The 25126-nt window shown below is 34.8% G+C and overlaps 1 protein-coding gene across 3 annotated transcripts; it reads left to right on the plus strand.

Moving 5' to 3' along the window:
- Window positions 1-156: 156 nt before the first annotated feature.
- Window positions 157-24300, plus strand: LOC116174848 (hrp65 protein-like). Of its 3 annotated transcripts, XR_004146181.1 has the most exons (7): window positions 157-509; window positions 5096-5440; window positions 5489-5659; window positions 5713-6409; window positions 23748-23911; window positions 23969-24013; window positions 24065-24300. XR_004146181.1 is itself a non-coding variant. In XM_031492862.1 (6 exons), the coding sequence occupies exons 1-6, from the start codon at window positions 279-281 to the stop codon at window positions 23763-23765; spliced, it is 1494 nt and encodes a 497-aa protein (XP_031348722.1). In that variant the 5' UTR covers window positions 158-278; the 3' UTR covers window positions 23766-23819. The 3 variants fall into 3 exon arrangements, 2 of the variants coding, with proteins under 2 accessions (XP_031348722.1, XP_031348721.1); XM_031492862.1 differs by lacking the exons at window positions 23969-24013; window positions 24065-24300 and adding an exon at window positions 9519-9550 and having other exon boundaries at window positions 158-509; window positions 23748-23819; XM_031492861.1 differs by lacking the exons at window positions 23748-23911; window positions 23969-24013; window positions 24065-24300 and adding exons at window positions 9519-9550; window positions 12208-12792 and having other exon boundaries at window positions 159-509.
- The last annotated feature ends 826 nt before the right edge of the window (window positions 24301-25126 follow it).

A 25126-nucleotide genomic window follows, 5' to 3' on the forward strand; every position in this document is an offset into this window, starting at 1 on the left:
TAATTAGGAGAGCTAGTAATTGACTATAAAGAAATTACCATTGAAATCCCTATGCTGCGTCGCGCTAGGCACCACCCTGTATAATTACAATAAGTCCATTTCTATGATTGGCAACCCTGCTCAAATAACTGCGCAACCGCAAACCGGCTATCGACCAGCGACAGCGACCTCCAACAGTTCATTCCTTCGTCGTAGAAAGTGTTGTAATTTCAGTAATTTATCAGCCGCTTGTTGTAAATTTAGTGTTAGGATTGTAGTGTTTACAGAAATTATTTGCAATGTCAACCGCAACTGCAGAGCCTTCCCCTGCCAAACAAGAAAATTCAAACGAAAATGGAAATCAACCAGAACAACAAAACGAAGATGCAATCGTTGAGCAGCATCATCCGCACCACTATGGCGGCGGCGGTGGCGGTGGCCATGGCCAGGGCCAGGGCTTTCAAGGCGGTCGCCGAGGTGGTGGAAACCGATTTAGCGGCGGCGGCGGTTTTCGTCGACAACCTATGAATGTAAGTTTTTATTCAGTCTTATTCTATAAACGAAAGATAGGGCTGCTAGAAATTTCCGTTGTCGGCCATGATTCATAGCGGATTGAACGTCACCTAAGCGACGCTTCCCTTGTTAAGTGATGTTTACCTACTCGGTTTTTATTGATTTTTTGCAAGTTTGAATTTCCGAGTGAAATTATTTAATGGAAATTATGCTTTATGAACACACTTTGTGTTTTGAAACTACCTGCAGGGGTTATTGCCAGTGACGACTCGTCAGGTGAGGCAAGTGAGCATATTAAATGCAAAGGATCTAGAAATGCAGATTTTGTTGGTTCATGCTAATGCATCTTCATAATAAGCCGAGTGGCCATCTATTCACGCTCATGAAGCGCAAGTAGTTGACCAGGTTGAGCTTCTCAGAGGTAGGGTATCTGATTGTATGCTGGTGATCTGTCCTGATGAGACAGGGCCATTGTTTAAGCTTACCTTTCCATATGAACGATTAATATTAGTGCCGTCGAAGAGGTAAGAATAATTTGGGATACGGGATCACCACATTATAAAAAAATCGGGATGTACTGCTTGGGAGCAGCAAAGCACAAAGCGGCCACAACCCGTTGCTTCTCGCTCTGCATTTCCATTTTTGCGACTGATCAAATGCATGGATGTGAAAGCCAGATACTGCGACTGATGATCAGTCCGATAGACCATCAGGACTGATCATTAGTCGTTTGTGAAATGGGCCTAAGTGTTAAATGATCTATCTTCCGGAGATTTGAATTTGTGACTACTACCCGCATGTTCAAGGGAAATATTTTACCCAGGGAGTTTATCTAGCAGATTAACGTGAATTTCAGGGCATCATCTCCAGTCTGATACACTTTTACAAATCACTGAGTTTTTTTCATCGATATACAGAAATGGATTGCGCATGCCTATGCTAAGGGCGGATGCTGCAGGTGAGCTTGAGGGCAAAACTAAGAGGCATGCACTCTCTCGTATCGCACTTCTGTTGATCGCATACAATCGATATTGCTGTGCCAGTGCGACCAACACGAGCGCTATAGAGAGAGCGCTTGCCTCTTAGTTTCCCTTCTCTCTCATCTGCGTATCCACGCTTTGCATTCGGATGTGCAGTCCATTTCTATATATCGATGGTGTGTCCAGGAAAGATGGGGTTATAGGCTTGTTTTGTCTTTTTTGTTTTTTTGAGAAAAATAGATTAACAACGTAATCTGAGGCCCACGAGTGCGTCTCACAATTCATGTGTCATGAGCAGTCACTGGTCATTTCTAAGACAATTACAATTACAGTGCAATACCGGCCGTTCCTTAGTCTGGCACGTTCAGTAATCCGGCGTCATTTTCGATGAAATGTACAGGGTGTTCCTTAAAGATATGCTAATATTTAAGGGGGTGATTCTTGGCCCTATTTTAAGAAAAAACTTCCTATGAACGTATGTCCTCAACGCGAACCTAAACGTTTTCACTTTTGAGATACCTGGTGGTAAAGTTTTTAAAAAAATTAGTTTTTTAATAATAACACATAATATTGTAGACATCTTTATGAAATTTGGTATATGTTTTCTATGCATCAAGTCGCATTTTCTGATGTGCGTAAGTTTTTATTTTCTCTACCAGTAGCGTCCGTACGGCTTTTGCATTGAATATTTTTGGAGAAAAAATACTACGCCCCTGCTTTCTCTTAAAATAAAAAATTTTTTTTTCTGTGACGGGAAAAACGGTTGACATTTTATCTCTGTTGATAGGTAACAAAATGTCACTTTTTATGAAATTGCTTTTTATACTTATACTGTGCGATCAAAAATGAGTTGCTGTCGAGTCACCTTTGGAACTTTTGTTTACATGGTAAATCGTATTTAACTTGAACTTCCAAAGGCGACTCGACAGCAACCCATTTTTGATCGCCCGTTATACTGGCATATACAATTTTTGTGAGGCTACTTTCACTTCACTATCTTCACTAACTCAGGTGAAGTCAGAGAAAATTCAGAATCAGACATTTTCAACTTTATGTGATTCAATATAACTATTAAACAATCATTAAATTCGAAATATTTAAATCAAATGACAAAACTGAATTGACAGATATTTGAGCAAAGGTTTCCTTAGCAATGCAATTTGTATTGTCGCGAGAAGTACAACAGCCTATCTGCAGTTTAAAACTTCAAATTTCTATAAATCAATACAACTGTCGTTTTCCCTGTCACAGAAAAAAATAGTGTACTATTATGCACGGGAAAAATTTTAGATTTAATAAGCTCTTTCTTTTGTATCTAAGAATATGTGTAGTAAATTTGGTGCCAATCGATTCTGTCGTTTAGTCGGAAATGAGGTACAGACGGACAGACCGACATCATCTAGATTTTGTTTGATTCATATTCCTGGTGCTTTAAAACGTGTATTTCTGGGTCATTTTTACTCCTATGCAATACACCTCGCTTACTAACTAGCGGTGGATAAAAATAGCCAATCCAAATGGAGGAGTTACAGGAAAAAGCGAAACCTCGGGGGGGGGGGGGCATTGAATGGACGTATGATTATACAGGATGCAACAGATAAAGTCAATTCAGACACTGCATTGACGCCTAGCTGTCTGTTTTGGTTATAATGTTACAGATATAGGTAATGATGTGTTATCTCCCTACTGTTAATCACAATTACCTCCGTTATAGTAAGATGAAAAGTACTTGAAATGTGTGAAAATCGAGGTGAAAATTTTGCAAAAGTGGTACTGATGGATCTGTTATTTTCTAGATTCTTTTTCTATATATCTATTAAATCGGAGTCTATTATTTAGTGCATTGGTTTTTAGCGCGTTTTAAAAAAATACGCTATTATATTGGTTATGGCTGGGTGGCCGGCTGTCCGGGTGAGATCTCGACAACTACAATAGCTAGAGACTTCCAAGTTTTCACTAAAAGCTTTCTGCTATAGTGCAGATGTGCAGGCTTTAGTCTATTTTGAGTTACATTACTTGTGAGATCGATAATTTAAGAAAATAATTTCGATATGGATTTCGGAGGTGCTATAATTTTACCGTTAGATGGCGCTACCAGTATAAAAACTTAATTATTTACTTTGTGATTTGTTTTACAAAATAAAGACGTACCTCCATTGAAATTAAATAAAACTAATTATTTAACGCAGCCAAAATTACTCGTGAGATCGATAATTTTAAACTTCGCTAATAAAATACTAACCTGTATTACCAAAAATGCGCTTTAATCATGCATATGCTGATTTACAACTTGTTTAGCATAATATTCATTATGCAATGCTGCTAGAATATAACCTTTATAAAGATAAAGCGAATGGTAAAAAAGACTAGGGTGCAAAGAATTAAATAGTCTAAACAAATATAGAAAACGAGCTCCTGGGTATGGCTATAGCATGTGCAAAACCAAATTTTAAACCTGATGTTAGTTTTGCTTTTATTTAAAGTGTATATGTATAAAATTTCATTTAATTGCTTCCATAAATAAGAAAGTTGGCACTGCGCATGCGCAAAACGAAATTTTGAAACTGGCGTTAAATTTGTTTTTATTCCTTCATAAATAAAAAGTTTGCAATTCGGTTCATAACTCACGGAGATGTCAAAACATTACATTGCCAATTCACGAACTCCGATCTACAAATTTGATAAAGAATCCATCTACTAAATTTTATCGTAATTGGTCCATTCGTTATCGAGATATCGTGCTAATGGACGGGCAGACCCCGCAAAATTATAAACTCGCTAGGAGCTTGTTAATAAAACGAGAATCTAACATGGAAACTGGAAATGTTCGTTTTATATTTAATTTTTTTCTTACCAACTATAACACAGGAGAACGGAGCGAACAGTGTGCTACGGTTGCCTTGTTCACCAGATGACCCATAAATCAGCGTCTTCTGATCTGTGCGAAACTTGATATCTGGTAGCCATTTTTTCGTGGTTTTGTCAAGAGTTACGCATTTTTTTCATTTAAAAATGAAGTAGAATTCGTGTTTGTATCTTCCAAGACCTACGGATATTAAATTTAGTTCAATGAGCCACATTTCGATCGGCATTTTAATAAAAGAGTTTTCAAAATCAACGAGACATGTCTAAAAGCCCAGGCAACCCGTTAAATTTCATCTTTTATGCGTTATACACGGTCCTGCAACAGTGTGTCGGTTTTTCCTAGCTCACACCTCTTGAAAAAATATAAGCACACTTGAGCTAATGCCAACTTTATTGTCTATAGACATTATTCTTGAAGGACGTTCCTTATAAAAATTGAAGAATTGAACACAAAAGACAATTGAGTATCAAAATAAGATAGTAGTAGTTCCATTTGAAAAAAAATATTTATGGATACTTGAAATTCGGAAAATTTACTGTTCCGTTGTGAACACCCTGTATTATTGCTTAAATTTATTTCTTAACTTCAAAAAACAAGGTCGCGGCGATTCATAAAGTGCAGCTTGTTTAAGAGTAAGGTGTCAAGGTATATAGTTTTATTTGAAAAATAGTTATTTGGATTCCAGTACAAATTTGTCATTCGCCCATTTGTCGTTGAAAAAAGTCATCTAGCAGTACAATATTTATCTTGCGTTTAGGCAAATGAAAACGAACGAAATGATTTCTTCGGTGGTGGCGGCGGCGGTGGAAGAAAACGCGGTGGACGTGGAGGCGGAAATCTAATGCAGGGTGGCGAAAGAGGCCCACGTGATCGCAATCCCGACGATCGCCTGAATGATAGAGTGGCCCAAATGTCTGGTCCCACTTTTGATCTTGCGCCCTTAGACACAGCTGAAAAGAAGTTCTCTGGACGAGCTCGTTTGTATATTGGAAATATTGCAACCGAATCTACCGAAGAAGAAATACATGATCTTTTCAAGAATTATGGTGAAACAAACGAACTGTTTGTTAATAAAGAGAAAAACTTCGGTTTTATAAAAATGGTAAGGAGGAACCTCGTTTAGAACAAAAAAGTATTATTTTTTTAATAGGACTTCAACGTAAATGCTGAAAAAGCAAAGCGAGAACTTGACGGTAGTTTGTTCAAAGGAAGAATGCTTAAAATTCGATTTGCTCCAAATGGTTCCTCTGTCAAAGTTCGGAATCTGCCACCATTTGTTTCCAATGAGCTCTTGTATTTTGCTTTTAGCGCCTTTGGAGAAGTATAATTAATTCTATTATCCGTTCAAAATATTACCATATTTTTAAATTGTAGATTGAAAGATGCATTGTTATCGTTGATGACAGGGGTAAACCAACCGGTGAAGGTCTTGTTGAATATGTACGAAAAGGCAGCGCCACTTTAGCCATAAGAAAATGCTCCGATGATTGCTTCTTTTTGACGGCTTCACTTCGTCCCGTAATTGTAGAACTATACGATGCAGTTGACGAAGCAGACGGCTGCCCCGAAAAAACCATGCCGAAAAAGAACATGGAATACACAAAAGCTCGAGAAATTGGGCCACGATTTGCAAATCCAAACAGCTTCGAACACGAATACGGCATGCGATGGAAGCAATTGCATGAACTCTTCGCACAAAAAGAGCTGGCCCTGAAAAAGGAATTGGACATGGAAAAAGAGAAATTGGAGGCTCAAATGGAATATGCAAGGTACGAACACGAAACTGAAATGCTGCGAGAGGAACTTCGAGCGCGCGAGATGGGTCGAGATCGCCAAAAGCGCGAATGGGAAATGAAAGAACGTCAAGCAGAAGAGACGAGACAAAGGACTGAAGAACAAATGCGTCGGCAACAGGAAGAGATGCAGACTCGTATGTTACTCCAGGAGGAAGAATTGCGTCGTCGGCAGCAGGAAAACAACCTTTTTATGCAAGCACATCAGTTAGATGACATGCTTGATCAACAAGAACAAGCTTATGAGCAACCAGAACGTGGAATATTTAACGCAAACAGTAAGTCTTATATTATTTTAGTCTTCTGTCTGGTGTTTTTTCCTTCGTCATAGATGCCTTGGATTCTATATTAACTGTTTCAAATGCGTTTGTATTGAAAAATTCTATTCTTTATTGCAATTTGAACAAGCCACATATTTTTATTATTCTACGAGTACTAACATTCATGATCATGAACCATCAGATTTAAATAGATGTACCCGCAATGACAGAAAAGTAACATGTTTTCATGTCTTGAATGTAGGTTGCACATTATCAAATTTTTTCTACATAAATTACTGGGTTTGGTAAACCTGGTGTTACAGAGGACATTGTTCTCTTGTTATTTGCACATAGATATCTGTTGCAATGCATATGAAGATACGTTGTGGGCGAAGTTGTCCGTTCCATTCTATGATTAAAAATCCAGTTTGTCTTGAAATACCACTGAGGTACCAAAATTAATCAGTATTAGCACAGATCTACACGTACACAGATTGCTAACCTTATACATTTTTTGGGAAACAAATTTAGGTATACTTAAAAGCGCCCTCTATTGCGGAGCAGTATAATCATGTACCGTTTAAAACTGTAATATGACGCTTATGGATTTACGCATTAGATGTCGCTGCAAAAAATTTAAAGCGGTAAAGTGTGCATATAATCCAGTTTAATTGTATTTTTACCAGGAAGGTTGTGGGGTAGTTTTGATTTCTTTGATTCTATATGTTTTTTGGGGTGCTGAATCCGAATCTGAGGTTTGCTAACAAAATTTCATGACGCAACATTGAAAACAATACAAAAAAAGTTGAATAAGATATTTTTTTAGCAGTTTTGTGCTTACAACTCGAAAACTATCAACTTTTCGAAAATAACCTCCCTATCTTATATCTTATCGGCGTGGTAAAGAGTGTAACGTTAATGATGGCAGAGATATACATAGTTTGTAAGTATGCCTTTGCGGTTCGCAATCTGTCAAGACCTTTAAAGCCGCAAATAGTGTCCGCCAACTTCAAAAAACCTTCACAATTCTTTAAGGACCTGCCCTATGTTCGTGTGTATCTGTGACCACAGGGACCCGCTTTTAATAACTTCCTTACGACGAATGAGTAGCTCCAGTGTTAAATTAAACAATTATGGCTCAACGTACCTCCTATCATATCATACCACTGTAATAATACGAATATTAAGGAATTCGAATTGTGCAAACTTTAGCGCTTTAATTTTGTTTCAGCGACATCTAACGCATAAATCCATAAGCATCATATTACAGTTTTAAACGATACATGTTTATACTGCTCCGCAATAGAGGGCGCTTTTAAGTATACCTAAATTTGTTTCCCAAAAAATGCATAAGGTTAGCAATCTGTGTATGTGTAGATCTGTGGTATTAGTGAATCTCTATCGCTTATATACAGGGTGAGTTTTTTTTTCATTTTAAGCATTGGGATCTAGGAAACCATAAGACATACGAATTCGGTTAAATGAGGAAAGAGTTGTCGTTTTAAGAGATTATTTAAGATATGCTTTTGTTTTTTGAAAAAATCCACAGTTCACCAGATATGAGCGAAAAACAGATTTAGTGATTTTTCATTTAACTGTTGTAGAATCGTTATTATTAGAAATATAACAAAATGACACGAATAAAAGTTTTACACATTTTAATGCTTAACATGATGAACATACTAATTTATTTTTAGATCTTACAATTTTTGAGTTATAATACAAACTTTAATTTTTTTAAATGGTAGTCATAGTCGACTTTGACATTTTTAAAAAGGACAAATTTTTCTCTTTATAACGATATAAGGCTTGCTAAATGAACTTTAATAAATAAACGCCCTGCAGTAATTTTTGTATTATTGAGAGGAAGTAAACAGAGTTGGTCATGGAAAACAATATCTATTGAGATAGGTATCTTTCATTTACGACGAAAATTGGACTGGCCAATGTTATCTTCATTTCCTACCAAATGAATTTCAAGATATGTAGGATGGGTTAGATTTGGAAACACGACGTAATTTACGCTGGTTTCAAAACAACGGTACCCCACCGCACAACTAACTGCAAGATAAATAATATAATAGACAGTAATTAAGAGAACAAAAATGTTTCCCAAAATCTGTTTTTACTACTCTTAATACAAACAGTTCTGTATCATGTTTATTTATCAAAGTAACTACAATGAACCTTATATCATTGTAAACAGAAAAAAATTCACTTTTAAAAATGTCACAGCCAACTATGATATCATTAAAAAAAATGTAAGTTTGTGTTATAACTCGAAAATTATAAAAGAAAACTAAATATTAATAAATGTATCTTATTAAGCGGAAAAAATCTGCAATTTTTGTTCTTTGCATATTCCTGTATTTCTAATACTAACGATTCTACAACAGTTAAATGAAAAATCTCTGAATAGTAAACTGTGGATTTTTTTCAAAAAACAAAAGCATATCTTGAATAAGCTCCTAAAACTACCAGTCATTTCTCATCTAACCGAATCTCTATGTCTTACGGTTTCCGAGATCCTAATGCTTAAAATGAAAAAAAACTCACCCTGTATATATGCTTACATCATCGGTGTATGGTATTTCTATTCGAGACACACATTTTTTAAAAATCTAAAAGTTGCGTTTCGTCAATTTTTTTCAGCGACGATAAGGTTGCAACTATGTTTTAGGGTATAACCTTCTGAGTTTGTTTAAGTTTAGAATTCCTGCCCACAAAATCTGATCTCTATGAAATGTACAGTAGGTTTATAATGTTACGGTAGTTACTCCTGACGATAATATACCATAGCTTTTATATTGTTTATTTGCCCAGTCTTACTTCATTTTTGAAGATTGCTTTGTTTATGCGGAATAATCAACTAATGATTATTTACACCTACATTTATTATTTTGTTTCTAAATCGTTTGGGTTTCCTATTAACTTTTTTAAAATAAAATTTTGAATATACCTAACCCAAGATGGTGATTTGAAAATGATTATATCCGAATTATTTTGTGCAGATGCAGTTAAATCTACACCCACATAATATTTCGTATAGTGAAATAGAAGTGGTTATTCGCAACCACTCATTATCCGTAACAAAATCTCAGGCATAATTTTTTGTTTCTCTTTGCAGTGAATGCTGAACAAGGTGGAAATGCAACAATGGTACGTATTTATTAGTGCAATGTTCATTATGTTTCAACTATTGTGTCCGCTTGTGAAGGGTTAATAAGTGTAATTAAACTAATTTTTATTAAATTATTCTAAAATTTTGAAATTTTGTTATCTATTGTTTGAATAAGATATTAGTTTAAATTTACTTATTAGCCCACATTATTATTCCCTCTTAATAAATTCCTTGTGTAGCGATCATACTACAAGTTACATCTATCTCACTGGAAGGCAAATTTGGAAGAATACTACAGAAAGACGTTAATAATTTATGAGCAAACTATTTAATGCAAATTATTTTATTTCTGAGTTTGATGAATTCCTATTGCTGATAGGTTATATTAAAACTACATCTTTTCGCGGTGGCACGTTATTCTATGTGTATAAGGGAGACGACGTATTATTGTTATATGGGAGATAAAAGTTTGGCTTATTTTATTACAAAAGATATGTAGGTTTAATATTTGTAAAGCATTTGACAATATATGAAAATGCTTTTATTCCTGTATCTGAGATATTTTCTACTGTACTATCATTTGAAAAAAACTTAGTTGACAGTTAACTGAAATGTACATATTTCAAGAAGAAACGAATTTAAATCTAGAAATGAGCTAAGTATATTCCGTATGATGATTGGTATATATATCTATCTTGAATGAAATTAGTAACCTTTGGTACCTGCATCAAGTGATCAAAAATGAGTATAGATTATTAAGTACAAGTTGCTAAATTTTACAATGTGCAATCACTAACTTTACGTTTAATTCAAACTCATTTTTGATGACGTTGTACAGTATACCTAAAAGAAGATGAATTGTGAATTTATGCATTAAAAATTCTTTACACATTTAGAACTGTTGACACACTTCTACGCAATTTAACTTGAAAACCTTATCATGAATAGCAACAGAAACTCTTTTTTGAGAAGGTCTTCGGTAGACAATTGTATGCACGAGTATTTACAACTAAGGTTGCTAGGCAGGGATTTGCATGGTCTTCGCAACGGTTCCAAACAAAATGAATGTGGATTCGTTGTATATTTTTCTAATATAATCTAATTCCTTAGTAGTGACATTGGTCTCTCACATCCAATATGCGGCTTATTTACAATTATTCATCTCATGTATTAACATATTTAGTTATGGCAAACTAATATATATTAATAATTCTTCATAATTCTTACTATACCCGTTCAAACCTCTTACTGCAGTGTGTGCTTATGAATTTTAATAAAGATAGAAACTTTACGTGATAATGGATCAACACTGAATGGAGAGGTTTAAATAGAATGTAGTGCTACATTATGAGCAGTAGCTTTGAACCGAAGCTTGGCGTGTTTTATTGCGAGTATGAAACTGATATTACAGAAAATGGCATAAAACTAAAGTTATTACCTTATCGTCTTGTATCAAACTGATTTTATATTTCGTCGTTGAAAAATCCTGAAGTCTCACTCTGATCTTGAAAAATAAGAAAATTCTTATATCTCTCAGTAGTAGGAATTGTAAACTGGTTATAGTAATTTGTGTTAAATTAGTTTCTGTATGTATGGTTTAAAAATAATATTTACCGCAGTTTTGAAGATCCAGAAAGTTAACTAATTGGACTTAAGATGAAATATTATTTTGGGATTGTGGTTGATTAGTAACTCCTCTCAAAAACTTTTGTGTGGCGGAAACACAGCAATTTCTTATGTGTATACGATGTGAAGGTTGAAACTACAATCGTATACCTGATCCAAGTCGGACTTCCGAAGATAAGATTGAAGTTACCACTTTTACATTTATTCCTTTCCTTTTATCCCATATTCCCATTAGTGTTTCACAAGCAAAATATTGCTGTTTGTTAACATTTACTGCTAGTCATAAAATGACAATCCGAATGAAGTATTGCAAGTTAATGCGCTGAAAATGATTAGAACTACTATATAGATTTCTCTGATGATCCTTTTATTATATCTATACAATTCGTATGAATTGAACGAATTTCGTGTTGGGAACTACGACTGTAGAATGAAATCTCTGCGAACTTTATTAACAAATGAAATTGTTTTTGTGATGCGATAATGATGATGATTTTTGATTATGTGATATGTCTGCTGATCAAGCATTCTTAAGAATTACACGCTGAAGCATAGGCCAAAGCAAGTTGTAAACATCAAAACTTAATCTTCTGGTTTCATTATTTTGGGGTTGATAATAAATTGCATTTTTATGATCTGTGGGAACATTTTTGATGATAAAACAAGTTGAGCAAATACAAAATTAATTTTTATTATCAGAATGATGATTAGAACTATGTTATGGCATAGGCTTATTACATCTAGAAATGAGAAGAAGAAATACATTTCTTTGATACAATGAAAATAAAATTCGAAATGTGCTGGAAAAATATCTGCAGTGTTTTTGACTTCTACGTATACTCATTCTATGCTTATGTTTAAATCTTTAATTCGAAACTCCGGAGACTACAATCTGAACACGTCTATTGTACACAAATGTTTCTAGAATGCGGCTAATAATTTTTGAAAATAAGGATGTGCAAAACTGAACATTAATGCTATCTATATTAACATGTACGCATTAACAGGCAATACTATAGAGATTGTCTTATTATGTCTGGATTCTAACTTTTGTGTGTATACAATATAGGATCCGAAACAATTCATGAACCAATTTGATCGAAATCATCGTTTCGAGGGTCGTGAAATGGGACAGCGTGGCGGAAATGCAGGCGGTGGCAGGGGCCACTGGGTGAAAGAAAACCGTGGAGGTGGTAATCGTGACGATTTTCCCAATAAAAGACGTCGCTTCTAATCTGTGCAAAACTAGCCGTGTGCATGGCTAAGAAATATAATATAATTTATTACATTTGACACAACTATACATTTAGATTAATTAAGAATGTCGATTTTTAATCCTTGTGTAGGTTTCAGTTTCAAAAGTTTCGTTAATATTCTTAAGGTACCATACATAAAAAAGTAGAGGTAACAGATGACAATGGATTTATGAATGGTGCTTTTTACGTTTGACAGATTGCATTAATTATATATCAAGGATATAGTTTGGTATTTCCTTACTGTTCGCAGTATAAAGAATTTCTACTATAGTGTCGTCTTTATTATTTCTAGCGTAATTCTTTAGGTAGTTTAGAAAGTTAATGACACATTGAATTATTTAATCCCTCTTAACTGTAATTATTTTTAGTGAATATTTGTATTAAATGTCTGTATGATATTCGTGGCCATTTTTTTTACGAGTCCCTCGATGCATTAAGAGGGCTTTGTTATTACATCATCGTGAAACGTACTGGACACAGATACAGAACCAAGCAACAAATACCAACAACTTTTTGTTTGAAATTATTTGTGGTAGAGCATTGGTTAGATTTTTGAGTTGGACCACCTTTTGCGGCATTTTCAAAAACATTAGCGAATAATGTAAAGGATTCAACATGACTGCACAGTACAGAAATGAACATCAAAATTATTTTAATTGTAGCTGTTGCTACTGGAATACATTATGGTAAAATTAACTATTTTAATAGTCACATGATGAGAGAGTACTTCTTTCAATGCAGAATCAGGGTCAAATTATTCATGGTGTGTGGTTGGCAATGTAGCCACCCATTCAAAATTGTACTCTTAAGGAGAAAAAGAAACCAAGAATCATCTAGCATGATTGGGAATCTGCATCATAATCCAGTGTTCTAATTATAGTTTGATCTGGCGACATGCCTCGGAGCGTGAAGTATTTTTGCCCGGAAAAGATCCGCAAAACGAAGGCAGACGTGCTGGAACCTAAGGGCATGGGCGGACAATTAAATGTCTAAATTTTTCAACTAAAAAAATTGTCAGAAGAGTAATATAAAATAACAAATTACCCTATGGTGGGGTGGGAGCTAAAAGATGGAAGTTATATTAGTATCCCTCCCATGTTCTGGGTCCTCATCAGTCTTGCGCCCAATTACAGAGTGAAGTTTTTATATATAATATATTACTTCTGTATTTACCTTACGAAAATTAGGAAAACCTAATTCGGAGTAGCCGACAGATTGCTCGAAACTGATCTAAGGAGATTCCCATCTCTGTCACAGATGAAAAATTCTTACCTGTACCCAGGTTTGAACGCCCGACCTCCGGCTTCATAGCCCAACGCTCTACCATTGAACTACAAAGTCTGAAGATGTGAAAAATATCGGAAAATTTACATTTTAAAAAAAGCTGACAATTTAAATTAGCACTGTTTACATATAGATCACAGTATGTCAGGTCCAAGAGCGCATATCGTCGCACTGCGCAGTATCGGTCGCTTTTATTTAGACTTTCACACAGTACATATCTTAGAGCATTGTTGACAATTTATCCGATTAATCAAGGGGGACTTGACCAACTATTATAAATAATAAATTTAGGAGTCGCCTCAAAAGGTATTAATATTTATGAGACAAAATTTGTTTGTAGCAAATATTAAAATATTCAATCAGTTTCGTATGCTGTATGTTGTACATGTTCTTCATTTTCTTGATCTTCGTCATACTCTAAGACCCCTCGTCATCGACTGAAAATAATAAAAAATATTTAGATAAACTTAATAAACCATGTGCAAGACTTACAAATCAAAAATTACCGTCCGAATCCTGGTTATCCAAAATGACATCTTTTCCAGATCTTAGGAACTGTGAGCCTTCAAACCATTTGCCATCAGTTAAAAGTCCATACTGATGTTTCGGGCTTAAAATCAATTGGATTCTGTAATGTTGCCATTTTTCAGAAGTGTGTAACATGGTGTGCCCTTCTGATTTCCTATAGAAGCTCAGTGTAGCAGGAACCATCAAAGTTTTTTTAATTTGTTTTTAAAAAGGCCTCAACAGTATTCACTTTATAATTTCAGAGGACCATCGATATCTGACTTTATTTATATTTTTTGTCATATCTCGTAAACTACAGCGAACGCTTGCTGAACCTTCGTTTTTTTTGAGAGTATTTGAAATAGGCGCTGTTGTAAATAATTTATTAAACAGTAGTGTGTAGTAAGTATGCCAAATCAATTGAATATGGATGTTTTCAAAAATCACAAGATGATGGACACAGGAGTTCAAGTCAAAGTGTTATTAAACGATAAGTTATCGATTAATCGCTTTTTTGGAAACCACTACTTTTAATTGACTAATTTATCGATTAATCGATACGATTTTTTTTATGTATCGGTCTTAAGTTAATCAATAATTATCGATCAGTTATCGATTAATCGTGTTTTTGCACAACACTAGTGGTAATGACTTTAAAATCACCCCATGGACCACCCACTTAGTTAACACCGAAGAGCGCTTCTTTATTGCTACTGTCGCTCAAGAAATTTGGCCATCCTTTCGGTAAAGCTGTTTCCAGAGAAACTTTCATTCGTATGCCAATACATGGAAACTATGCTTGAAAAAGCCCACTGAAAGTGAATTTTTTTCTGAAGCAGCGCCTACGTGGATAGGCAAATGATATCTCGTGTGGTTTAAATAACTGCGTGCGCACGTCTACTATGTTATAGAACATACTTTAATAATCAAAAAGCCTAATCTGGATTTAAAAGGTGGAAAATAGGAAAAAAAACAACAAAATCTGAAGAAAATTTGAGTAAATTGTCATTTTACATCCTGATAGGTAAGGCAACCAGCCGTAATTTGGGCCCCCCATTACTCCATTAATGCTTTGAAGCATGTATCGTTAGCCTAAGAATACATTCTGCCAACGAAAGTTCCTCAAATGATAACTTTTTGTCGGTTTCGTAAAACACATCTACTGTGTAGGCAACTCCTTATAACTCGAGTTCCGGGGGGAAACGATGGTGGCGCCACATATAATCTTGAAGAGAAAGGATCAAGGAGCATCTACGTCAATTTTCAAGTTTACCTCAAAGTGCGAACTTCATTTCATATTTTTGACTTATACACCAGACTATAATATCAACAAAACATTTGAAAGTATTGCAGTAAATAATCGGATCTACATGCATGTTTTTTCGAAATCGTGATGTTTATCTTGAGGTTTACCTTGAATCATATCATTGGATTTTTTGTGTTCATAACTTTCGTGGCCAGCGCTTTAGTATCTTCAGGTCAGTTAATTATACACAAAAGATAAAAGTTCGCAAACACGCATATATTTAAGGATATTAGCAACTCACACGAGTGATTTATACTCAAGTTTACAATTCCATAAATTGTCTTGTACCAATATGACCGAGAAGAATGAAAAAGCGAATTTTAACACCAGTTGTAATTTGCTATAATAAATACATGGTTTGTGACAGTTTAAATTCATTCATAAATAAACCAGTTTGGTCCGAAGATGTAGCTCTTCCAAGTTTCGCAATGTTACTGCCCGCAAAGCGCCTATAGTACTTTTTTTCCTAAAAGGAATTTGTAGGGAATTCTAAATGTTTCAAAGAAATTGGAAGAGTGCAAACGTTCTGAAAGTGATTCGTTTTTCAATGATTTGTGAGATAAGAGGCATCAAATTTCTGTAAAAGGTACAAATATGCGGTGTCCAGGTTGATCTAATACAGAATATACTTAAAACTGATAGACCAAGAGCTGCCGTATAAAAAACCGCATGATAAAGTACCAATGGTTTAAGTATTGAAAGGACTAGTGTGTAAGATCGTAAAATAGTAACTGCTCGTCTGCCGCTGGTAATGCTGATATAAGATGAATTTTGAAAAAATCGACTTACAATCTTGTTATTAGTCCCAAGTTGAAATATGTGTTAGAACATGCGGAAACATCATTAGTTAATCAAACCAAATTGGCAGATACATTGGTTGGTAACATTTTTGAGGCAGACGCAACTAAAGATGTCGAAAATCACTCAAAATCGCGTAATAGAGTACCAGATTAAAAGTTGTGTTAAAAATGTGCTTAATCGATACGTGAAGTGAAAATTTGAAAAGACGGTAGCATTTTCATACAATATTTTCATGTCATCTCGTTTCAGCGCGTATACTGTAACACGGTAGAGTGAGACGCTTGCGGTGTGGCGATTTTTCTACAATATAAATTGTGTGATTAATTCAATAATTTCTAGGGAAGTTTTTTTTTCGCCAATCGCTTCTTTTTATCATTACAAACGACCCCATAAAAATTTCTTCCAAAATTTTGACCCTGGAGGTTTGTTATTTTTTATAATAATTCAAAAAAGCGGGTTTGGTTTATGTTTTTTCATTGTAGGTCAGAAACTGGCACTTTTACATAAAAAATATCTCTATAAGAAATTGAATGTATTCACTTTTTTTTGTAGCTCCAGTACATTCGTCTACAGCAGAGATAAATGAGGTGCGGTAACCTTCAATGTTCGGTCTTATACCATATGAATGATACAAAACGTTTATGTTAATAATTCACCAACCTATGAAAACACATCCAACAGGACAATAATGCAGGAGTGTATTGGAAAAATAAATTTGATATCGCGCAGCTCTATCATTTTACTCTAAACGTTGAATATTGAGAATTGTTTTTCCTTACATCCCTCACTTTAAAACAATCCGTAAATGGGCGTGTTGCAGTTCTTGAAGTATTTTTTCTTTTACAGAATTCGGTATGAGTTGTCTCCTGAATATGACACCGGTTTGAATTTAATAACGTGAATCAAACCTTTTTCCATTTTTGATCTTAGTTTTGGTGTTTCATTACTTCCACTATCCTAATAAATGAGGAAACATGTCAACAACTTCTTTAGATTTTATATTTTTGTGTATTGAGCTTCTACTTTGGTTACTTCAATTGGTGCAGATTCCGTCTTGTGTGTGAGGAAACTCTAACTCGAGGTCTAACTTTAGTACTTTGTAATTTTGTTAGTTTAGAAATCTCCTATAGGCAATCATGTATGTCTTGATCCGGAATCTCACTCAAACTTCTGAAATGTATTGGTAAGTTTGTCAAGCTTCTTATCATTTTTAAGTTTTTCTAAAGTTCTCCTCTAATTTTTACCATTTTCCCCTCAAGCCCATCTCGGTTACTTCTTAACAAATAAAATCATTACTCATATTCTAAGCGAGATTTTCCAAAAAAGTGTCCCTTTAAAGTTACCGCCTAAGATAATGCCCCTAATGGCACCGCCAAGACAGGCAAAGTATTTTGTTACCATCGCTAAACCATATCTCGCTAAATGTTGGTCAAAGTTAACTTGTACTGAAAACTAAACAGACCTAACGTGAACTATGCACCTACATAAGGAGACCGCATCGGAGGTTATCGCCACCTTTATTATCCGCTGGTCGCGGATTTATAGGATCTACAAAAAAAATAAATAGATAAAATGTTGAAAATTTTCTTCTCTTTATTTTCATATTCGTATATACTTGTGTATTTTCGATAGTTGATCAGTTATTTTGCAATGAAACACAAAATCGTCCCATTTTTGTGTCAAGCTGAAAATAATATACTTCCGGGCCGAATTGTTGCAAGAATTTTATATGGTATTGTTCATGACAATAAAACGAAGCAATTGACAAAAAAATCTTCCCTAGGAATTTTTTCCGCAAAAATATCTCTGACGCATGGACTATATACAATTACGCGAGCTCTTGGTCTATGAGGGCGGTTAAATACGTCATATTTAAATACTCAATGAAGTTTTACAAATACTGTAATATTTCTTACACTTTCTAAACTCATTCAATTTTTAAATATAAATAAGCATATAATACTTTTTTTTATTAAACATGCGGATTTGGCGTCTTTACCAAGTGAGTAAAGTGGTAAATGTCATTTTTCAAATAAGTACCTACATTTTCATCACTATGTATGAGACTGCAAGATATTTATGTAAATAAAACGTTGAAATATGGTACAGGCAAATCATAATCAATTTTTAAATACCGAAAAGTATTTAAATATTACGTATTTGATCAAACCCACAGACCTTTGTCAGGGAAATACTTTGAGTATCTTACCAAGTCTTCTATAAACTCTCCAAAATAGTTTCAGTGGGATTCAAATCAAAGGATAGCAAATTGCATTTGAGTTAGTGCTGAATTTATTGAAGAAGGAAGGGTACCGAATCTTCATACGATACAGCATTCACTCCACTGTCAGGAAACATCTCTGGGAAGGAATCGACTGTCGTTACCTCTTCTTTAAAATAATATGGCACCGTAACAATGTTGTCAGCAATAATAGAGGGAATATGTCACATTTTTAACTATTGTCGCAACAAGAGATGTGGCGTGTATCGCAATCGTTTAGCGCTAAAAACCATTCTGTTTGCACGGTTCTGTCATAAAAAAAACTGGCGCCACAGATTAGTATTAAAGTTGTCGATTAAAACAATCTACATCTTGTCAAAATGAAGTACAAGGTAGGTGGTAATTTATATAGCATTGTTTTATTTTAGGTGCAGTTAATGCCGATGGAAATTGTACATCTATAAAATTTTAATTCAATTTCAGCTGGAAGTGGACGCCTTGTATAGCCGAGTTCATTTTAGGTTATGCTTTTTGCTAAATCTCACAATTGGTATTTATCAATGGATTCATCTTTTGAAAAAACGTATGGCTTTCAATGGCAATGAAATAAGCATGTGTTCAATAAGCAGAAATTTAAAAATATTATCATACCCAATGTTATGATAAGAATACTAACCAGTTTGAATGTGATTTTATTTTATGAAGTATTTATTACGTACGTCATTATTTTGGGAATTGAACTCTTCACGCTGAAAAGATTTGTGTGAATGGACTATTTTTATTTCTACCGAAAATTTGAGACTTACGATTTTTACATATAAACTATAACCAAGTTGAGGAGGTAAATGTTTTGGAATAATGAAAATGTCGGTTTGAAGCGTAAATCAATTTTTATGCCCGATAAGCTGTGTGCATGCGGGTGGATTTTTTTGCGTTCAATAAGCTTTTGTACTGGAATTGATTTTTCTTCCCACATAGCAGGGCTGTATAGTATGGACATTAAATATAACATGCACATTCTACATGGGATTTTGTATATATTCATAGAATGAAAATGTATGTGCAAGGAATGTACATTTGGCAGACTTTACATAATATATAGTATACGTTTTCAATGTCTTATGTTATTATACAGTGTGTCCCTGGTAGAACGCACCATCGGAAAACGGCGATGTTTTTTTTTGAGAACTATCTATGAGGCCTTTGAAATTAGCGTTTAATGTACTACTCCACTTCAATCTCTTTCTAGCATTATGCAATAACATAAGTTAAACGTTAACTTCAAATACATATCAAAGGGATCCTGGTGCGACGAACTTCCCCCTTAGCTCGTGCACGAACGTATTCTAAATGAGTAAAGCACAATTATTTCAAGTTGATTTAATTGTCGAACAATAATATAATGGTAGGTACAATTCAATTATCATACAGTAGACGGTCGGTCACTCGGGCGGCACCAAGACTTCTCTCTGCTCCCCCGAAGTCTTAGGAAAAGGGGCGGTCTCTTCGGATGGGGTGGAAAGCCTCCGGGTATCCTCTAATGGAGAACGGAATATACCAGGGATCGGTCAGAGTTCACCACAAAATGGCGGCGGTCACTTCCGGCTTATCTAAAACAAAATATGGCCGACGGCCCTGACGGTAAATTTCCTAAAGGGAATAAAGCAATAAAGCACAAATCAATTAGCGGTGTCTAGGGGAAAGAAAAGCGGAAAAGCAAGGAGAACAGAATATAATTAAGTTTAGCGGAACGGTGGCATAAGGTTACGGTTGTGCAAAAAAGGGAAACTCAAAACGGTAGTGAAAAGGAAAGGACAACGGTTTGACTTACGGTCGCTAAAAAGGGAAAACTGTAAAACAAAAGGGTTTCGGTGGATTCGGAATGATACGGTTTCGCAAATTAAAGAAATCAAAAGGCGTACTTACAACTCGAAAGTATGAAGCAGAAAGATACCTCCCCAATTGAGCGTTTTCCTTTTAAAGGAAACCAATTTTGGTAGAAGTGGAACAGGGAATTTCCAAAGCCGGGCGGTGCTCGCACCGAGCGCGGTAGAAAATAATTCGGTTTTTAATTAATTGCGGCTTCTGTGGTTAACTTAAAAATCTGGGACAACTTGCAAACAATTAATTACAGCGCCTCTGTGGACACCTCTCTCGACGGTTTCTGACAAGGTTTACTACTGCCCATTAACATGGCATTAATTAACAGCGCTTACCTAATTAAGCGTAATCAAACCTAAGTACTCATCAATCCAATCTGCAACTAGCTCCCTTGGACTTTTTCTTCTCAAACGGCGCTATCGCTTTAACACTCTTATCGCAACATGCAGGCATACGGACGGGATTGCAAAACTTGTAAACAACTCGATCTGAACTCGTTCTATCCTTGATTTTACTTATTATGGGAATCTAAAACATCTTATAAATAATTAACGGCGCTGAAACCAAAGAATATTAATTGTCCCTCATCTTCGCCAGGACAACATCTCTCGGTGGTTACAAAAATATCGCGGTCTTCTTGCGTAACGAAGCCCAAACCAATCGTTACTATACCGGGTGGTCTTTGTAAACGGCAAACTAAATGGAGAAATTCCGGGTGCTTCGTTACACTGGATCCTTCGCGAAAAAATACATTAATTCTGTTTGCCTATGATACTTTCTCCCTGGGACACACGGTATGCATCAAGCATACTTCATATATTACTATGACATGAACATATACCATGAATATTCTTCTAATATGCAAATGACGTAATACTATAAAGTAATATTAAACAAAGAAACAGAATCGTTCAATTACATGAGGGATTTCCGTCAAAAGTTTGGAGTTTGGGGAAATTGAAAAATGTGACGCAACCGTTGATAGCGATGTTTGAGTATGAGTGTGTCCAACTACAGAATTGAATTCAGAGTGTGATCAACGTTCCTCGCCCGGGACAGCTAAATCGTAACTCCAAAGGACATATTGCTGTGGTGTAAGGGCTGATTTATCAAAATAGGCGAATTAAGCTCGAAAAAATTACTTCAAAAAATAATGTGTATAGCATTGGTTCAGCTCATAATATTGTTGTGGTCGTGGACTATTTCGAAATTTCGTAAAGTATGCTCTTACTTACTACTTCAGCTTCTCTGGACACAATAGAGTGACGTGCTAAAAGCCGGGTTCAAACGGTCAGGTAAAGAATGGTGTCGCCGTCGCTGACGTCCGCATTAAAAATAATGTTTGCCGTTTTTTGAGGGAAATAAATGGTGTTATGGTTGATGATTATCTAAGGGGAGTTCAATTAATACCCCTGTTGAAACATGGACCTGAATCTTTTTAGTATGGTGAGTGTGACGTTCGTCGCCAACAAAAATATTGGTTTAGCGCCAAATGATTATGAGCTTTTTGGAGCTTCAAAAAAGGGATTCGGGTTTCTTGCATTTTCCGCATGACGACGGCAAACCAAAAGTACAGACAATACTAATAAACGGTTTATATACAGGGTGAACATTTTGCCTGGAGACACTGGATATATCGAAACAAGATGTTTTTTGCAAAGAATAATTTTTTGCTACCAATTTACGTAGGTACTTACCTTATATTTGTGGCTAGTGGCGTACCTCTGCATGGTGAAGGAGGGCATATTTTTTTAATGGCAACTACTAATTTTCGTTACATATTCTTAAAGAATACACTTAGGTATATTAAATAATCAAATTTAAAATAAAAACTCAAATTAAGAAAAATAGTTCTGATTTATTTCACTAGTTGAAAAAAAACGTTCTTATTTTGTTAGTTACCTATGCCAAAACAATTTATTGTATCATAAATCATTAAACATTTATAAATAAAACCTAATTGCTTAAAAATTATTTACAGTGACATGCGTCTACAAAACTAAGAGGTCCCTGTTTTAATGAAAAGCATAATTTTTCGTGAGGTACTATTAAAGAATGAATCTTTTTTATATGACAACATAAAAAACATGCTCAAATTAGTAAATTTATAAAATTAATTAACACAATTATCTTCCTTATTATTTGAGTTTTTCTCTTAAATGTGATTATATTTATTAATATAAAACAAAAAAATCTCTTTAATTATATGCAATAATGTGTAATGAAAGCTAGTAATTTCCATTAAAAAAAATATTCTCCCCTAGCTAGACCATGCAGAAGTACTACACACCACTGATCACAAGGTACGTAGATTCATAGTAATTTTTTATGATTTTGGATGCCATGAAAAGCTTCTGTTAGAAAAATGTTGTTTTGAAGATATATCCAGTGTTTCAGACAAAATGTTCGCCCTGTATACCTAGTTCTACGAAAGTTGTAGAAGTCTCATACTTGAGTCGGTACGTGTAGACATGCGAACACACAACAGACTTCATATCCGACTTGGCTAGACAAGCCATATCGGTCAATTTGTAGGCGCGTATGTAGCTGGCTTAACGCAATGTTTGAATATTCACATACCTATACACTATGTCGGAGATGATAGAGAGTTACTATATGGGCATTCCAGAAACGGTAAGGGATACAAATTGGGTTAAACAAGAGAAAAGTTGGACAATCAAAGGTCTAAGAAGATAGCGTTTAGAAATTGCTGAAAAAAATTTGGTGTTTGTAATAATTTTAAAAAATCGAATTTTAAGAACTCTTTTTTCTGGCGTTTAATATTTGACCTAGAGCAAAACCAATGACACTTCTCTATAGCAACTTTTAATCTGCATCTGCCAAATAAATTTAATTAAATACTTGTAGGGACTTCTTATCATTTTTAATCCATTCAAAATACACATTTTTTAACTGGTTTTAGAAAAGTGCCTGACATCAAATAAAATAATTAAAAGATTGCTCAGAGATGAAAAAGTATACCTACCTAACACTCTCCAATTAAGTTGGATGTGTTTTTTGAAGTAAACAGAAATAATTATTTTATTACACTCTAAAATTGGAAATAAGAAAAGTTGTCATTTGTAAAGTAAATGGTCGTTAAAAAAGGCTCTATATATAGTAAAATGTCACTTATTTCACTGAAGCGTAAATTGTGTGCGCAATGACACCGTAGGTACTTTGTATCCCTAGAAGGATAGTAATCAATTAAAAAAAGTGGAATATATGGGCGACATATAACACGCAGTTTGTCTCTACGCCCATTGATCCCATTGTGAGTGAATCAATTTCCACTGTTTGAATACTACACAATAGCATTTAGACAATCTATATTTATCAAATCTTTTTTTCAGACCATCCTATCGTATTGAGTGCCAAACAGGTAGACAGCGGGCGTTTGCAGTTGAATGCTAATGATTTTTTTTAAAAATTGGAATAAGAGGACCGCTACTTCGTACTGCAATTTGTTAATCTTGAAAACAAAATCCCGTTGTTGTTTCAACCACTGTGTCTGAGGGTAAGAAAGTGGACGTGATTTCTTCAAAAAAATTAATCGAATGATTTTTTATTACAGATGTTTGTAAACAAATTACTTTAAGAGATGTACCGAGCCAACAAGGTAAATAGGTACTATTGCCTACTATATGCCGTTTTAACGTATTTTTTTTAGAATGCGAATTGGGCTCATTTATCAGAAAAATATAATACAGTGAGTACTTATAATTTCTCCACAACTAATTTTTGTGTCTAGAATAATGTGGCAACTGGCAATCATGGGGAGGATTAGCAAGACCATCCATTACACCAAATACGCGGATGGGAAGAAAACCTTAAAAGCGCTGCACTGTACATATTGGGTAGTATAATTTTGCGAATTTTTTTAGGTTGAATAAATAATAATTCAGACTTGTTGATTATTTTATTAGTAGAGATCGTTTCAAAACTAAAAGATTATGGGCGCAAAAACTAGTTTTCAATCAAATGCAAATTTGCTATCTAATTTCAAAATGGTGCCACATGTTATTTTGTGTTTGAAGTGTTAATAATAACTTCCTCACATCATGGTTAGGGCGGACGTTTTTATTTATAATTTCGCGCAATCGTGAAATTTCGGATTGACCGACGTGCATCTCACCATCTTTTAATCGTGGGACGATCTCTACTCGCATGTCACACCCACTATGCTATATAATGTGCTGATGGAGATATATAAGGCAAATATTGTTACAATGACTATAAAAGCCAGTGTAGTGTGTAGTCATTGAACTGATTGGTTACTTCTGGTGGTTTTGATTTGTTTGGGCCATTATACATATCATTCAAATGCACTCATGTTTTCATTAGATGAATAGGTAATCTATGGAACAGGCTCATTTTCATTGTCACTTTCATCTGCGAATGCGTAAACTGCAATATTGATTATAAAAATGCTACACATCATATTACTTGCTGGAATTATTGTCTTTATGAACGTTTTATTGTTAATCGCGTTTTAATAATGTGAGTTATAATAGCATTCAATAAGTAGGTAATTACTTTTTCAATGGTTATAGATATTGGGTGTAGGGTGATTAGAGACCATTTTGCGCATTCCTACAGTAATAAAATTTGGTACTGCGATAAACAATTATATTCAAACATTAGAGCAACACTAAACCTTATGAATATAGGCACCTAAGATATTCTCACTGCTCTGCGCAAGGATATAAGTTCAAATGTTTATGTAGGGTTC

This window comes from Photinus pyralis, unplaced genomic scaffold (genome assembly GCF_008802855.1).
Source record: "Photinus pyralis isolate 1611_PpyrPB1 unplaced genomic scaffold, Ppyr1.3 Ppyr1.4_LG6, whole genome shotgun sequence".
Taxonomy (NCBI): Eukaryota; Metazoa; Arthropoda; class Insecta; order Coleoptera; family Lampyridae; genus Photinus; species Photinus pyralis.

What these genes read in the sequence shown, in the direction of transcription:
- LOC116174848 (XM_031492861.1), top strand. Translation starts at nt 279, where the DNA reads ATGTCAACCGCAACTGCAGAGCCTTCCCCTGCCAAACAAGAAAATTCA. An exon ending in ACTTCGGTTTTATAAAAATG is followed by an intron (nt 5,441 to 5,488) that starts GTAAGGAGGAAC and finishes TTTTTTTAATAG; the next exon opens with GACTTCAACGTAAATGCTGA. An exon ending in CTTTTAGCGCCTTTGGAGAA is followed by an intron (nt 5,660 to 5,712) that starts GTATAATTAATT and finishes TTTAAATTGTAG; the next exon opens with ATTGAAAGATGCATTGTTAT.